Source organism: Henckelia pumila, chromosome 4, assembly GCF_033568475.1.
Source record: "Henckelia pumila isolate YLH828 chromosome 4, ASM3356847v2, whole genome shotgun sequence".
Classification (NCBI taxonomy): domain Eukaryota; kingdom Viridiplantae; phylum Streptophyta; class Magnoliopsida; order Lamiales; family Gesneriaceae; genus Henckelia; species Henckelia pumila.
The window spans coordinates 133,722,194-133,739,188 of NC_133123.1; the positions used below are offsets into that span (position 1 = coordinate 133,722,194).

Genomic DNA, 16,995 nt, shown 5'->3' on the forward strand with positions numbered 1-16,995 from the left:
TTGAACAGGTTTCACTTGCTTTATCGTTTTTTTTTTGTGTGTGTGTGTGTGTGTGTGTGTGGCCCCCCGCAGAAGCAAGTGCATTTGAACCGAATTTTGACCAAAAAAATAAAGAAAAGGAAAAAACTAAAGTCGATAATGTTTATAATATCATTTCATTTTAAACTGCTAAACTTTATATTGAAAATATGTTCACAGGCACTATGTTGTTGTACTGCAATTCAAAGAAGATCAAATGATTAATATGCATGATCAGCAAAATAAATATAAATTAATTTTAGAAACAAAAAAAAAAAAAAAGAAGAGAAAATACACCGTTTTCTCAACTTTCCAATACAAGAAGTTTTACGTGCTGACGAAAAACCGCAACAGAGGCCGTTGTCATTCATGAACGCAGGAGACAATTAGAAGGGCATTGCAAAGAGCACGCTAAAATCGATCATCGAGGCCCTAAATATAAGACGTTGGTGAGATACATGATAATGTACATCAAATGTAAGTATGCAAGAAGCGTATGAGAACATTCCCAATGTGTTAAAACGACATGAAAACTTGTTTTCTTCCCCTAAAAGTTTCATAGCGCCTCCGGAAAGCGCAGCTCTGCTGGACCAGGACCGAGAATGCCTTTCTGCTCGGAAATCTTGCCCAGTCCTGAAGTTGATTCGGTCTGCACAATCTTTTCTTCCTCTCGCCAACCAATCACTTGCCAGTCTCTCTACGCCATTGAAAATAACCATTGTCAGCATGAAAAAAAAATTCTGGGCGTCCATACTCCATAGTATGCATCAAAAGATTTCGGCCCCAGGCTCAACTAGAGGAGCCCACTTTTTAGCAAATATTTGCTAAAATGAAGCTGAAGGCGCATGGATTAATAATCCTAGGTGCTACAAGCAATTTCTGCAGAGAGCCACTCTTATTTATATTTCTTAATGTTAGAAACTCGCCTCATCCGGGTTGTGGTTTCCATCTTCCAACAACGGAGTCATGAGAGGAGGGGCAATATCTGGATCAGGCTTTTGAAAGATGAATGTGGTATATAGGCCTGTAAATAGAGGATTCACAAATGAGTTCCAATAAGACATAGAAAGCTCACTTCCGAGGTAATAATCTAGTGGAGCGATACAATCACCCAAAATGTCATATGATCTTGGAAGAAGCCTTCCCCTTGGATCAGTGAGGTTTGGACCAGAATCCATTAGCAACCCTGCCAATTGTGCTCTGACAAGCCAAATTTTGGCGACGTCAGTATCTAACCAAAACAATACATCCGAGATAATTCAACTAATAGTTTCAAAACCGAAGATAGAATATCTGCTTGGAACACATCATGCCAGAAGTAAAGATGATAAAAATACAAGAAAAAAATCCATGCATATTTTTCATCCTTCCTCGTTGAACATCCTAGATTTGCTGAGCTACAGGAAACAAATGTGTTTTACAAGCACTGGATATTCAAACTTATATTAACGTATCAATGATTCCACAGGATAAACGCAATCCATATTTGTCAAAATTGTGAGGCACTTCCCGCTTTTGTGTGACCTCCCATAATCATACAAGCGCATAGAGAAACAAAACAAAGATGACAAAGTTGAGACAAACATTTCACCTGTTGTCGTCGTAAAATTCAGTCAGGTTTTGTATTTCTACATACTCAAGACCAGCCTCTCTAGCCAACCTGTCGTCAGAATTATCAACAATGAAACAAGAAATATAATAGAGGAACTGGCAGGTAAGAAATTTCAGGCCATGATTATTGATTATATGTCAGTTTGCAGCCATCTACATCACTTCAGTGCGACACATTAAGAACTGAAGTAACTAAGCAAATATTTACCAGAGAAGATTGCAACCAATTTTGCACAACAAATCAAGTACAAACAAGTGCATAATGGATCCATGGAACAAGTGCATGGACAATTGCTCTAATAAACAAGTGTTCACACCCATTAATTGGGTCCTAACCCATTGGACACAGGGCATGGGCCTATACATGAGAATTCCAACTTCCTTTCCCTTCTTCGACATTTCAAAAGTGCTTCCTTACCCAACACCCCACTTCAAAAGAAGATATCAGTCTATTGATATAGTCCTAGATTCAAGAGAGCAATACGAGAATCTGCGAGAACGCAGGAAAACACTTTTGAGCTTAGTGAGTGATGCTGTGTTTCTTTCTTTCTTTCTTTTCTTTTTTTTAAGATGATTGTTGAAGAAGGTTGTTAGACACCTTTTACAAGGTTTTGTTAAAAATCTTAGAAAAGACATACCAAGTGTAAGGTTCATACCAAGAGTGCACAAAAACGCTGGTCTAAAACACGTTTGACGTGAATATTTGGCTCATGAATAGAAATTTCTCTAGAATCTTATCATACAATAATGAATGCTCAGAGGCAAGTAAATACCACAAGTTACATACCCCTCAGTCAAGAAGCTTTAAGCCGACAAATTGATGGATTCAAAGAGGTATTTACACAAAAATGAACATCAACAAAGTCAACATTCATAAGAGGGAGATGCTTTAAAATCTTAACAGAAAAATTAACCTGATCAAGCTTGGGAAATGAACTAAACAATGAGTTTCCATGGAGACATCATTTGCAAATTTCAACTGGTATTTCTTACCAAAAAATGGGAATCTGGAAATCAGCTGAACATACATTAGAGACAATAAAATGTCATAAAAAGATTCGAAAAGAAAAGGAAAACATGAGAAGATCATATGTTGGAGATATACTTCTCTTCCTCAACTTCAAAAGTGATCATATAGCTCTCAGATCGAATGCAGTTGGGAACAATGTTGGGCTTCATACCACCACTCCTATTGTGGTATGCTTCAACATTTTTCTGGTATTTAGCCCTGCAAAATGTGTGGACATGTTAGTGCAGAACACTGCAAAAGTTAGAATATTCAGACCCTTCTTGATGAACAAGGACGAATATATTGAGTAGATCAATTCCCAAAAACAATTTCCATGAAGATGCTGATTTCACACGCCATTTTTCCTCCTCGCCATTCCTTGATGAAGTACAGAAAGAAATGGATTTATGAAACTGTTTGGGGGTGGGGGGGGGGGGGGGTGGTTAGTGCTAGATAGACGAGAGAACTACTTCCTACTATCATGCTGGGAAAATTTGAGAAAGCCCAACATCAGGATTGACAGCTAAAAAAATGCATATGAAACAAAATAATAAATTTCAAAAGTTTTGTTCATACCATATAGTAGATGAATCAGGAGTTAAACCAAGGAAATAACCTCCTGGTCTCAACAAAGATGAGACATTGTGCAACAATCTTCTCACTTTCTCCTCTGTTTCAAAGCATAACTGCCACCGTTCAGGTACGAAGTTTATATTTTCAGATTTCTTTAAGGATATATATAGAGACATTGAGAAACATTATTGAGCAGAGATGCAAAGTCCTACCGGTAAATGCTGCATACAGAAAACAATATCAGCCTGCTTTTCCTTGTCCTTCCAGTGCAACTCTACATCTCCCTGTATAAACATGGGAGCAAAATCAACGAAAAATAACTGGCACATAATCTACAAAAGATAAAGAAGCAATGAAACAATGATATGCTGGCAAGTGGCAACTAGCACAGGTCGGAAAACAGTCAGGTTGTTCTATCTCGGTGGCAATAAGAATTGAAAAGGATGAAAAAAGCCGAGTAATCTAAAAGCAAATCGAACAGTATTTGCACACTATATAGATGGAGAAAGGAAATAGATGAAAACAAATAATGGTTTAAGTAAATTTTAACTTGCCAACTGATTCCTTTTTAAAAAATAGGGAAAAAATAGTCGTTCTAACAAAACAGCACATATTGCCATAATGCTAACGCTTTGAAAGGATTTACTTGAGGTTCTGTCCCCTACTAACAAGATCCTTGTAAGAGGGTAAACTGTTCATCTATTCTTTCTTTTACAACAGAACAAATCGAAAAATAACTGTTACCCAATAAAAGAATACCACTACTTTTATTTTATGTCTGCTTAGTCCTTCTGATCATCGCAAACTAGAATTAAACATGAAGTAATTCCCAAGTGGAATACTAAAATCCGAGTAATATCACATGCACAATTGTGCAGTAAGCATTTCTGGACAGATGCATTCAATAAGAATCAATGAGTGAAAACAAAAATAATACAGAGACGTGTTCAAGAATCTCACTACACAAGGATCAAGCTCCAGAAACTCAAAGGTGTAAGTCTTGCGTCGACTCTCCCATGCTTCCCTCACTTCACTCACTCCAGTTGTCACCACATCTGCACAAAAAAATCCCACGTCTCACACAGGAATCATCACCACCAAGCACATCCACGCAAAATTTAACAAAAAGGTCAATCATTTATACGAACAGGTCATTCAAAACAAAATGATGAATCTCAAAGTTACCAATGCCAATGTAGTGACCAATTTGAGCATCATCCCACTTCTCCTCGTCGGGCACTTGCCCACAAAACAAATCACACACCTAACCATATTGGCCAAATGAAAAGGAACGTAAACACTTAAAAAATCAAGAAAACAATGAAATCCATAATTAGAAAGAAGCATACAGTTGCGTAAGGGGAGACGAAAATGTTTATCAGAGCGATTTTAGCGAACTCGATAAGACGGTGGTGAGTTGATTCGGTGGGACGATGGGTGTGATGGGAATTCATCATCAGTATCCTTAAAACCTCCCAAAACCCCAACAGGCCAACACTATCAAAGCGGCTTTTGCAATGGAAAGTAAAAATAAATTGCAGGAATACAAATAGTTTGTGACACTCTGGTTGGCTCCGGTTATATATATATATATATATTTTATATTAAATTTTTTTTTTATTTATTAATTATTATAAATATAAATAAATTGACCCGTATAATTCGCTCTAATTGTTTGAATCATATATTTCTACGACCATTTTCCTTCTTACAAGGAATTTAAGACGTATTTCAACAAAATTATCTATCACACAGCCTGTCTCACTGTGATGGTAATTTTGGATTTCCTACTGAACCAAAAAAACTAATTTTTATGTAAAAGAAATATTACGAAATATTAATTTTTACCTGTGTATAAATAAGATAATTATGTAAAAAATATTAATGTTTACTTTGCATATAAATCACAGATAAATCCATCTCACGCATGTCCCTCACAGCCACAAGATACGTATATATGAATTGAATTTTGGCTTTACAAAATTTTTTGTTATCTCCTAAGTCATAATTATTAATTTATTACTTCGCGTTTCAATAAACGATATTTTCTTGTAAATATGCCCTTTACTTGATAAAATTTTACAGCTTGCTAAATTTAAGAAAACTAAATTAGAAATACATAGATTTATCCACAATCTCTGCAATAAGAGAGAAATGTTGTTTCTGCAAGTATCTTTCCGTGATCATTATTATTTCTTGACAGCCGATACATTGAGTTTGGGCTTCGTTGAACAAACCAAACTCGGGATCAAATCTCACTTTATTACTCTTCTAGTGCAGCAAGTCTCCAAAAAATGGGACCTTCTGAATGAAAATCAAATCTCTGGTAAAGAAAAATGGCACAACAATAACAACAATGTCAGGCACTAGGAAATGATCTTGAACTTCGTTAAAAATGTTCAGTTGTATGGAGATCCGTTGTGTGGAGATAACGTGGACGCCATCACAAAAGAAGTCTTCTAATATCGCTGAAATTCGACCGTAGTTCTGTCAGGAAGGTGCCTGTAATAACAGATTATTTGCAATAAGCCATTTCCCTTGGAATCCAGAACAAACAAAATAGAAACCCACACTGGAAGAGAATTATAAATGACAGACTTCATTGAAGTTACACTTTTTGGCCAGTACCTGAGCCGCCACTAAATGAAAGAATAATGATTCCAGAAAAGCAGAGAACAAGCAGAAAAAAAGGCCTTAGTCCAAATGTTCTTCGACGAATGATTACACGCGATTAGTTTAGTGTGTTTAGGCATTTTCTCGAAGAGTGGAAGGCATTGCAATCTATTTCAAAGCTACTTAAATGCACCAAAATATTCATAATTCATCTGAGTGCTAACTTTTTGAATCTTTCTAATATGTATGGTTGGGAAAGAGATTTGAAGAACGTGGGGGAGGGAGGGGGGTTCCCTAAGGAAGAATGAGAATAGGTGAGCGGAGCAAGGCGCACAGGAGAGATCTAGCTGATATTTAAAAATTTGAAGTAGAGAAACACAATCAAGGCATATCACAAAATAAAATGGAGTTTAATCGGCTCTATTTAAAGCACCTCCAACTTTTCCATCAAAAACACGATGGTCAGCAGACAATGTCAGATTCATTTTTGTCACAACAGCAGGCTTCTCAGTCCCTGAAAGCGAAGTAAACCGAAGTTGAAAGCTAGCCAGTGGTGGTAAGTTAAAATAGCACATGTTAGACATTAACACACAGACAGATTACCATCATCTCCAATAACTGGTTCAACAACTTGATTGCCCCTACCGACAGCAAGAATGCCAGCCTTCAAGAAGGAAATTAGTCAGGTTACACCAGCACTTGCACAAAATTATTTGATAATTCCAAGAGCTAACGGAAGAGGTATATAAACTTTTAGTCCCAAATTTACAATCTGATTGACGTCATTCTTATTTGGGCTTATAGTTCAGGCAAGTTTCTCTTTTGTGATTGCCAGGACATCAGAGTGTGCAGAGGGATGTATGTGTATGTCAGTATGTGAGAGAGAGAGAGGAGAGAGTGAACCTGTGGAGGGTTTATGATCGCGCAAAAGTTATCTACAGGAAACATCCCCAAATTTGAGATGCTGCATGAAGAAGGGAAAACAACATCAAGAAAGAAACAAAAAATGGTTATATGAACAAGGATAAGATGAAGCCACCTGAAAGTGCCACCTTGAAACTCATTGGGCTTAAGCTTTCCTGTTCTTGCTTTTTCAGCAAGTTCTTTGACCTTTAGACACAATTAAAAATAGAGAAAAAAGTTACGTAGTATAGAAAACAATAAAATCACAAATTAAAGTATTTAATGGAATGACAAGTCATTTAATTCCTAAAGACATAGAATTTTGGAATATTATAAATTTAATCATGTGAAAGCCATGAAAGTTAAAAAAACAAAATCAATGAATCCTCAACTCCAGCTCCCCACTTCATCAGCAAGTTGTAATAATGCATATTCATAAGAGGAGAAACTATATGAATGAATCTCGTAGAACAAAAGTAGGAAGAGCAAGCAGTAGCAAAATTATTACCTAAATCTTGGGGTAACCATTTATAAGAAATGACCAATCAGTTTAACACAAAGCAAAATGCTGAGAGAATTGACTTGAATCAAATAAAGCAACTGAACGATATCAAACAACTGAACTTCGTAGTACGGCATCACAAACAACACATATTGACAGTATCCGTCTGATTCAATGTAATCTTATCCATCAGAAAGCAAAATAATGCCATCTAGACCAATTGCAGCAAGTCATCCTTTCACTGACATTTGAAATTGAAACAAGTGACTCTTATCCAAAATATATATATATATATATATATATATATATATATATGAAACAAGTGACATATGAAATTGGATACCTCTGAGGAAATGGATGATATAGACTTTTGATCAGCATTCCTAACGATTGGAGTCATCAAGCCCTGGAATTCGTGAAAATATAATGAGACCAAGGTTTCCATAATAGAGAAAAAAAAGAGAATGATGTTGAACAGATTACCTTCTCTGTAGCTACTGCAATAGAAATATCAACTGAATCACGTAAAATTATTTCGCCTTTCCCAGCATCCCAGTAAGCTGCATGTTGAGCACATAATCTGAAGGTGAACTAAAAGTAGAACTACAAAGAACATACTCAATTTTTAATGATAACTTTTATCCTTGCACACAAAGAAACAAAATAGGTAAAGTTTATTCACATCCATACCCTTACTCAATTACTCAAACTTGTATGGTTATGTCAATAGAATTATCCAAACAAATTGATTCATAATTGATATTTGATCCTAGTATAATATTATTACATCCAAACTAACTCAAATTAAGACTAAACTAGACCAGTTTTTTTAAAGATGACTATTAGAGGATTTGTGTCAGTAAATGACAACAATCGACAGAACAATTGAATGCATTGACCTATGATGAGAGAGGCAGCTGGCAGACATTAAAAAAGAGAGTGCAACATGTATTTTGTTTGTTCAATCATCAGTCATATGAGCTCACAATTTAAAATTATGTGACCATCAGGTACTCTATTTTGTTGTGTATCTACTCTAATCCAATGAGGTAAGGGTATGAGAATGATGGGAGAAGTTTTATAGGTGAATGGGAGATGATTCGGATCTGAGCTCGTGAAAAAATTCTTGGTTTAATCTTTTTCAATCGATAAGTGAGCAATTTAAACTTAAGCAAATGAAAACTAACGTCAAATTTGAACCTGTAATATTCGCAGCTAGTATAACCGAATAGGTCAATGCAAATTCCAAGAAGGCCAGAAGGGGTTGCGCTACAGAGCTGGCATTGGCCAGCTAGCGACTGAACATAATCACAATTTCATAACTCAGTTTGTTGCTTCCTTGACATCGGGTTTCATATCTATAGAACTGGTACTCACCCGTAATAGGATTTCAAAAGACAGTGTGCTCGGTATATTACTCAACCCCCCCCCCCCCCCCCCCCCCGGCTACTAGACAATTTGGGACATACAAATGAAATCAGAATTACCCCAATTGTGCACTGTTTTAATAGATTTGAAATGGTAAAAGGTTTTGTAATCAAATTATTTTTAGCACAAGCCTAGAGAAAGTATTCATTTTTATTTTTAAATTGCTAAAGGCTAGTAGCAATGCTTCATTACGGCTATAGGTAGCCAAAGCTTGCTTCAGTTGACCAATTATCTTCGAGACAACAGATAAAACTTGAACCAGTTTATAAACATGAAAAATCATACCATTTGCTTCCGGAACATTTTTCAATGCAACTGCAACCGCTTTGATCACAATATCGTTCACTGAAACTTTAACATCATATTTTGCTGCAGCACATTGTAAATCAGATAACTCAAACTCCAATGGTGTCTTTCACGAGGTAGAGGACTAAAAGAGATAGAAGTATCTACCTTTAAGCTCCTTTCTGAAGGAGAGAAGAGGATCCAGAATAACATCTAAAGCAACAATCAAAGGTAAGCATCACAACTGTACTGTAATAAATAAAGATGAATGCACATATATCTTGGAAGTTCGAAACCTGTTGATAAATATAAATGGGGCGTGGATTGTTTAGATTCCAATAAACGTGTTGCTATCACCTGCGTGACAGAAGAGAACATGTTTTTGTGATATCAGCAAAAGAATGTTACAAATAAAATTAGTAGTATTTATGTTTGCAATCTGAGAAAACGATGAGAATTAGAAGAAAAAAAATCCTGTAAAGAAAAGCTTTCATATTAAGTTATGAAGAGGTTATCACATAAATTCATTTATTTACAACATCAAAGTTTATGACATAATGTGCAACAAGAACTTGGATGTTTATCACATTTACTAGATCCTGCACAGAACCAAAAATCACCAACGTGAGACACATAATATCATAAGTACCTTGCGAATTTGACTATTTGGAAAATCTTCATAAGCATCTGCCTGCTGTCCGATGGATTTTGATCCAACTGACGAGGAGGAAGAAGTTTGAGGTTGAGTTGTAGGTGATGGAGAACTTTTCTGGGATTCAGAAATTTTGGTAGATCCTTTGCCAGATTTCATTGCAGCCAAAACGTCACCCTTCAACAAAGTACCACGAGGACCAGATGCTGTTATTGATGATGTATCGAGCCCATGCTCTGCAATTAGTATCTTTGCAGCAGGACTAATCCTTTTAAAACTTGTTTTCCTCGTTTTGACGTCCTTTGGAGTACTTTTTTGAACAGGTTTTTCATCTTTGCCACCAGAACCACTAGTAACAGATGTCTTTACAGCTTCAATATCATTTGGATCCTCAACCTACACAATTAAGCAATTCTTATGAGAACTAAAATAATTCGCTAACGACACACTAAGAAACATATTACATGGCTTATGTTGAGGGAAAAAAGAGAGATTGGTCCGAGTTCATTAATATAGAACTTACAGTTACTGCAATAGGCTGGCCCACAGCAACATCTTTTGATCCTTCTGCAACCAATATTTTGGCCAGGAACCTGCATCCAACACAGTCAACTGAAAATGAAATCATTGATTAACTTGATTGTATTCAAGTCAACATTTTCATTACCCTTCTTCAAGACTTTCAAATTCGAGGGTTGCTTTGTCTGTTTCTATTTCACAAATAACATCACCAACCTCAATCTGCAATGAGCAAAAGTATAAAAGCAACCGAAAAACAGATGCATGTAAATATTATATATTGTAAAACGGTTTCCCAAAGAGAAATTAATACGTCGCCATAAAAATGCAACCTGACCTTATCACCTTCTTTTTTCCTCCATTTCGCAATATTGCCCTGGTTCTGTAAAGCAACCAAAAACTCTTCAGCAATGATGAAAAGAGCAAACCGATACAATATATAGACATTTGACTTCCTACCATGGTTGGTGACAATGCTGGCATTTCAAGCACAATGTGAGGAGGAAGTTCAGAAGGGTTGATGCTAACAGAGCTCGATTCCTGTGTGTTGTCTCCAGGCGTCAAATTTTGTTCACTAGATGTTTCATCTTGAATTTTTGACCCACCAACAGTTGCAGGAATATTTGCTATAGCATCTGGAACCTCAACCTAGTCATCCAACTCAAATTCATCACACTAGATGATGCCGATGACATTGGTAAGAAATCAAAATGATCAAGGAAAGTAGGGAATATAAGTGTAGTTATATCTTAAGGAAATAGTCTAGGAAGACTATTTGACCACTAAGAATCTTCATCACCAGAAGATTGACAACAAAACTTCAAAAATGAACTTTTGCTGGCGTCAATTGGAGAGAAAGGATCCACACTGATAAACTTCTTAGACGAGGTAAGCTCAACAATAATATACTGTCTTTAACCTATGTTGCATGGATACGAGTACGGGTATCGTATCGTATCGGATACGACACTGATACGGCGACACGGAAAATTTTTAAAATATAAAAAACGATACGGCTAGGATACGGTGATTATTAAAAACTATAAAAATGTTATATATATATATATATATTTATAAATTTAGTATTAAAATTTTAAATCCTAGAATAGAAAACCATATTTCATCGATGATGAGAGAACGAGATCAGGAAAGAAACGGGAACGAGAAAGACTGAAGAAAGAATGACTGATGCAGGGCTTTTTTAGGCCCAATTCATTTAATTTGTTTATTAATTAGTTCTCAGAAATTTATTTTTTTTCAATTTAACCCTTGAAACTTTTAATTTTTTGCAATTCAGCCCAAACGTGTCCGAGTGTCCGACCGGTCAAACTTTTAAAAAATCAACGACACGGTTTTTGCGTGTCCGCATTTGCGTGCCGTGTCCGTGTCCGACACTTCCAAAAAAAAAAAAAATTTGCTGTGTCCATGCTACATAGTCTTTAACAGAAAATTACTATGAAAAATGACAGGAGAATGAAAATCTTCGATTCTATTCTGCACAGAATAGGTCAAAAACTTACCGTAATTGCTATAGGTTGTCCCACTGGAACATCTTTTGTGCCCTCAGGAACCAGTATCTTAGCTAGAAACCTGTAAGTCATTTTCCAACATGGCACCGCATGAGAACCATGATATCCACAAAGCAGCTAAATGTTCTATCATACATGACTTCCATAATAAGAATACTTGCAAACAGCAAAATAGAATCAACAGCTTAGTTTGCATGAGAAAGGTATCACAGTGTACGCATATAACAGCAAAATATAAATAAATCATGCTTAGTCATCCATAAAATCCTGATACGTGTTGCTAGAACAAGAGAATTTTCAAGAGAACATACTTGAGATCAATTAATCTAATATCAAAAGCATGTCGTCAATTGAACTAACATCCTATCATAAGGGGAAAATAAAGTAAATTATTTAATTTACCCTTCTTCAAGACTTTCAAACTCCACGGTAGCTTTGTCTGTTTCTATTTCACAAATCACATCACCCACTTCTACCTGTAGGATCACATAACAAAGTTATTGACATTTATATTTACTTGAATGTCATCCACAGAAAAGCCTTCATTCCATCAAAGCATTCTTATTATATATGTGCGACATTATAAGTTCAGATAAACAAACCGTCCCTCCTAATAGAGTTTCTTAATAAAACTGACCTTATCTCCCTCTTTCTTCCTCCACTTTGCGATGTTACCTTGGCTCTGAAATAACATGGATATGCATGTGAGATCTAAAAATACCAAATATTTTTATGTGAAAAGTCAGAAATTAAATTTTAGCTGCCTCGGCGTTAATTCACCATTGTAGGCGACAAAGCTGGCATCTGAAGCACAATATGATCAGGAACCTCTGCAATAATAACAAAACTTCTTACCAAACTGCTCGCAAAAAAAATTTCATATCAAGTAGTAACAAAACTCAAGCAAGTCCAACATTTTTCCTCTACGTGCTTTACAGGTTGATGGCTCCCAAGTCCCAAAGTACTGTACAACTAACTAAATGTAGAAATACGCCCTGAAATGACTTTGATGAGCTTCAAATAAATTTTCTGCTACTTCATCTCCATGATGCTACCTAATCTCCTTTTTTTTCCAGTTTCACGTCACAAGGGAGCAGCTATAAGAGAAAGTCCAACCACTCCTCAGTTGACCATCTCAAACACGTGATGAAATGCCAAGATTCATAAGGCGTAATATTATATGTGCCTTTCAACACACAGTTGAAACTCTGGTCAACAATCAAAGGACAAGACGTACCAAATGTATTTGCACCACAAAAATACCATTTAAAAGGATATTTTTAATATAAAGCAAGTCCGCATGCCCACAGCCAAGAAACTTTAAACGAGACACTTGGACCGTCAAAAAAAAAAAACGAGACACTTGGCATGCACAAAGAAGCATGAGAAGAAAAGGAAGTACGGACATCTTTCCCCTTTCAAGTTCAAATATCAATTTTTGCGCCAATCCCAAGTGTTCCAGTTGTTGAAAAACTATAAGTAATAAGTTAAAAAAGTTCAAGAACATAAATATACAAAGAACATGTACAAAATATGGACAGTATATTTTTGACATGAAATTATGATGTAATAGAAAACGATAAGTAGAACACACAGTCTATCACAAAAATGAGCAAATCAAAATGCAAACAAGCCATTTCTCACTTAAAAAATTTCAAAAAGAAAAAGATATGGCGAGGTTTGATGCTGGATAGAAAAGTACCTGACGATGAATAATATCTGACACCAACTTGTAGCTGTAAAATCCCCATATTATAAGAAAAGAACATGCAGGTGCAACATGTATGTAAGTACTAGTTTTAGAACGAACCTTAAGGTCAGAAGACATATCATGAACCCCGTTGCCCAGTGAAAAAGGTGGCCTGTTGAGTTTCATCATGAGTGAATAGAAGCAACATGTATGCAACAGATATATATGCCATTGTTCAATTATTGATCAATACTACCCAAGAAAACTGTTCGATCACAGTGTATTCCCCAATCGATTTTACTATTTAAGGTAGATGGGGTAATGGATGGAAGTTAGGGGCAAAATGGAGGTGTTAGTAACCCAACTGTTTTGATACAGAACTTTTCATTATTGTAGCTTATGGTGCTAGTAAGCCTCTCTGAGATAGACCTCAAACGTCCATTTGGATTAAGTCGAAAACAAAGTGCTGATTGGCTGAAGATGTGCCATGATAGGCATACAAAAAGAGTGAACTAACCATGGGATAACCATTTAGATGTCATAGATTATCACACCAGATAATCAATTTATCACATTTTGTTATATGGTTAATATGCCAATGGAACATAAGAATCAAGTTGCAAAATCTTAACAACTCAGCTGTTTTTTCAAAAATTAAACTCCAGGTATCAGATTACCCATTTAACAAAGGGGAAAATACTAATAAATAAAATTTACAGGTCATAGATTGGGTTATAGCATTGATAACAACTGAAACCAAAATAAATAAATATGAGAGGTATGTAGATGCAAACCTCGAGTAAGTGGTCTCGGCATCAATACGTTGATTTAACCCCCTACAACTGCATCATAAGTAGTTTCAAATGAGATAAGATTTAAAAAGATCAAATTGATCGATCCATGAAAAATAAAATCACGAAATAACTAGAACATAGACATTGGAAATTACATCACACGACTTTAAGTGAGAAGAGAAATCGCATATCGAAGGACCCTTGCAAAGTAATCTAGTCGTTCACCAGGTTTCACAAATAGGCAAATACTAAAAATGGATTTTCCTTTTACATCTCATAAATTATTAATCTACAAAGAATGGACATAGAATTAGATGGTCCAAATAGTGTAACTAACCATGTATGACAAACCATAGTCATGGAAGCGGGAACTCCTGGTAAGTGTTGAGAGTTCGTGAAATGCCCAGTCTCTGTGAGTATACTACTTGTAATCCAAAATAATTTCTAATATGTAATACCCTTAATCATCGATTAATTTTTCAGTTCATTAATTAGCTTTTATCAAACAACACAAGATGAAATGAAATCAGGCCCAAGCAAAAGAATAAAAGAGAGAAGCAATAGAAATTTTTCAAACATAGTGAGATTCAGGTCTGTGTCATTACAACAGCAACCACACGAAATCACAAGCATTTTAGTGTTTGCGAGTAATTACATAAGAGTGAATTTATATCGCAAAGTCCAAAGATTTAATGCAATGGGATAGCTCACAGTAGCATTTTCTCATAAACAAGGAACTGTAAAAAGGAGTGAAACTTGCGGGATGAACTTGATGTTTGGCGATTCCATTTTCGTAGAGTAACTTGTCAGAATGGAGGACAAAGACAGCCTGAGGCCCCATGACCCACAAAGGATTTGTGAACAGGAACAAGACCCCTTGTCCTGGACGCATCAAAATTTTCTGAGCTTGCTGGGAGTTTAGTAGAATAAAAGACACCAACTAATTTCTCCTTCGACTTCGAGAGATCCAATTTCTCAATGAAAGGAAGCACAACTTAAGATTCAGATTAATATTTCTCCAATATCCACAAATATTGTGGTATTTTAGTACAAAACCGAAAAAACAAGAGTTTCTTCACGTTGTTGGTTCCACAAAAAACAGATCTCTAGTGTTCGCCATCATAGAAAATGTCTGTTTAAAAAGTAGATAATATCAATACCAAGACCAAGCTAGGTGGCCAGTGGTGTCTTCGAAAAGAGGTACCGGACCATGAATGTGATCGGTGGGCAATTTAATGCGTACTAGGTTCGAAACTTGCATTCCTGGCAATACTACACAAAATTTAATCGTTTTTTCTTTAGATAGAGACTGACATAGCCCACCACAAGGTCACCCTGTTTCATACATACTTCTCTAAGTACACCAGCATCTCGTTGATTTTTTTTTTTTTTTTTTTTTACCATTCATCCGGCCACCAGGACTTGAACATTCAATATATAAACAAGTAGTTCAATTCTGAATCAGATCAAACTTCACAAGACCGTCGAAACAAGTGCACTAAATTGATCCAAATATACATAGACGGAGAAGTTACCGATTGAGCGATGGATGGGTGGAGGAAACGGAGATAAAACGAGCCCTGAAGATAGAAGGAGCTCGGCAGATCGCCGGATTTCTAAGCCTGGATAATGCCATATATCATCTAATGCGCTTCGCCCTTCTTCAATTCCTTGTTATTTCTTCTGCTCGCAGTTGGAAATGCTAATTTCACGTACAGAACAACGACGAGAGCAATACGAGGAATTTTGCATCTCTTTTTCCTATACCTTTTTTCCTTTTTATTTATTTATTAAAACGTAATAGATACAATATTTATATTCAATTAAAACATTATTATATTGAATAGGTTTATGAGATTGGTCAACTCGATGGCTTTTGTGTATTACTGTTTATTGCGGTTAATTTTCTTAATTTATTTAGATAAATTTAAGTAATTTTTTTATCCAAAATAAGTAAGTCAAAAAAAAAAGATAAACATATACATTATATAATAATCAATCATTCGAGTTTGATATTGCTTTCAATAAAGAAATCAAATAAATTACTTATATTGTGATATAGATATAAGTAAATATATATATAGTAAATCTCAGCTGCTCAACCATTCCTGCCCACTTCGTCCTCGATCACTAAAATCCGGTATCGAGTTTTAGTTGTTTTTTTTAATTTTTTGTATCACTAAAACACGATATCTGGTTTTAGTTGTCGGGACGAGTTGAGCAGCATTGGTTAAACAGTTGAAAATTTCTCTCTATATATATATGGCTTTTAAAAAATATAACATGAAAGTTTTGAAAAATTAGAATCAAAACAAAAGTTCTATGAAGAAAGATTGTTTCTCATAACTTCTAATCTAAATAATATTATATTCTGTATTGAAATTAGATAATTGAATTATACTCCATCCGTCACATATATATTGTTCTCTTTGGATTTTCACACATATTAAAAAAAATGTGTTGGAAAAGCAAATTTTATATAAAATTCCTATTTTATCTCTATTCAATGTATTAAAAAATGATTGCACAATTTTCAATGTGTAGTTAATAGGGGTATATTAGTAAAGAAGTGTAAAAAAATATTACTAAATATGGTATATGACTATATATTTGGGATAAACAAAAAAGAAAACGTGGACAATATAATTGGGACGGAGGAAGTACATAGGAGATATAAATGAAAAAAAATAAAAAGAAATTTTAACGACTACATCTTCTATTCAATAATATAATAAATAAAACTACCAAATTGAAAAAAGAAAAAAAAAAATCGAATCAAAGCATCAGATGTGTTCAGTACGTGGCTGGCTGTGTTGACCTTGGCCCTTGGGTTGTTCTAGGTATTCGTAGGCAAATTATCTTTGTCACA

At 35.3% G+C, this 16,995-nt stretch overlaps 2 protein-coding genes across 4 annotated transcripts; both read right to left on the bottom strand.

Annotated features, from left to right (window-relative positions):
• Positions 1-157: 157 nt before the first annotated feature.
• Positions 158-4,751, bottom strand: LOC140864538 (mRNA cap guanine-N(7) methyltransferase 2). 3 transcript variants are annotated; one of them, XR_012144270.1, is made up of 12 exons: positions 4,561-4,751; positions 4,397-4,475; positions 4,172-4,266; positions 3,424-3,495; positions 3,215-3,324; positions 2,735-2,857; positions 2,544-2,636; positions 1,610-1,678; positions 1,130-1,218; positions 945-1,042; positions 316-715; positions 158-214 (listed from the first exon to the last, which is right to left on the bottom strand). XR_012144270.1 is itself a non-coding variant. In XM_073268784.1 (11 exons), the coding sequence occupies exons 1-11, from the start codon at positions 4,666-4,668 to the stop codon at positions 575-577; spliced, it is 1,077 nt and encodes a 358-aa protein (XP_073124885.1). In that variant the 5' UTR covers positions 4,669-4,751; the 3' UTR covers positions 183-574. The 3 variants fall into 3 exon arrangements, 2 of the variants coding, with proteins under 2 accessions (XP_073124885.1, XP_073124884.1); XM_073268784.1 differs by having other exon boundaries at positions 183-711; positions 941-1,042; XM_073268783.1 differs by having other exon boundaries at positions 188-715.
• Positions 4,752-5,265: 514 nt separating this feature from the next.
• LOC140894611 (dihydrolipoyllysine-residue acetyltransferase component 1 of pyruvate dehydrogenase complex, mitochondrial) lies at positions 5,266-15,901 on the bottom strand. Its single transcript, XM_073303172.1, has 23 exons — positions 15,662-15,901; positions 14,127-14,174; positions 13,453-13,504; positions 13,345-13,378; positions 12,423-12,472; positions 12,280-12,324; positions 12,045-12,118; positions 11,634-11,703; positions 10,573-10,761; positions 10,451-10,495; positions 10,262-10,335; positions 10,118-10,187; positions 9,592-9,990; positions 9,239-9,299; positions 9,111-9,155; positions 8,943-9,026; positions 7,713-7,789; positions 7,573-7,635; positions 6,864-6,934; positions 6,728-6,788; positions 6,428-6,488; positions 6,258-6,338; positions 5,266-5,713 (listed from the first exon to the last, which is right to left on the bottom strand). Exons 1-23 carry the CDS (start codon positions 15,760-15,762, stop codon positions 5,655-5,657), a joined length of 1,914 nt encoding a protein of 637 aa, XP_073159273.1. The 5' UTR covers positions 15,763-15,901; the 3' UTR covers positions 5,266-5,654.
• Positions 15,902-16,995: the final 1,094 nt, after the last annotated feature.

Bases quoted from the DNA above. Each gene is read 5' to 3' on its own strand.
- LOC140894611 (XM_073303172.1), bottom strand. From the start codon at position 15,762: ATGGCATTATCCAGGCTTAGAAATCCGGCGATCTGCCGAGCTCCTTCT. The intron at 13,379-13,452 runs GTTCGTTCTAAA...GGGATTTTACAG, and splicing joins ATATGTCTTCTGACCTTAAG to CTACAAGTTGGTGTCAGATA. The intron at 9,027-9,110 runs GTAGATACTTCT...AATGTGCTGCAG, and splicing joins CTTCAGAAAGGAGCTTAAAG to CAAAATATGATGTTAAAGTT.
- LOC140864538 (XM_073268784.1), bottom strand. From the start codon at position 4,668: ATGATGAATTCCCATCACACCCATCGTCCCACCGAATCAACTCACCAC. The intron at 2,858-3,214 runs GTATGAACAAAA...CACATTTTGCAG, and splicing joins CCTGATTCATCTACTATATG to GGCTAAATACCAGAAAAATG. The intron at 1,043-1,129 runs GTGATTGTATCG...CTCTATTTACAG, and splicing joins AAGATCATATGACATTTTGG to GCCTATATACCACATTCATC.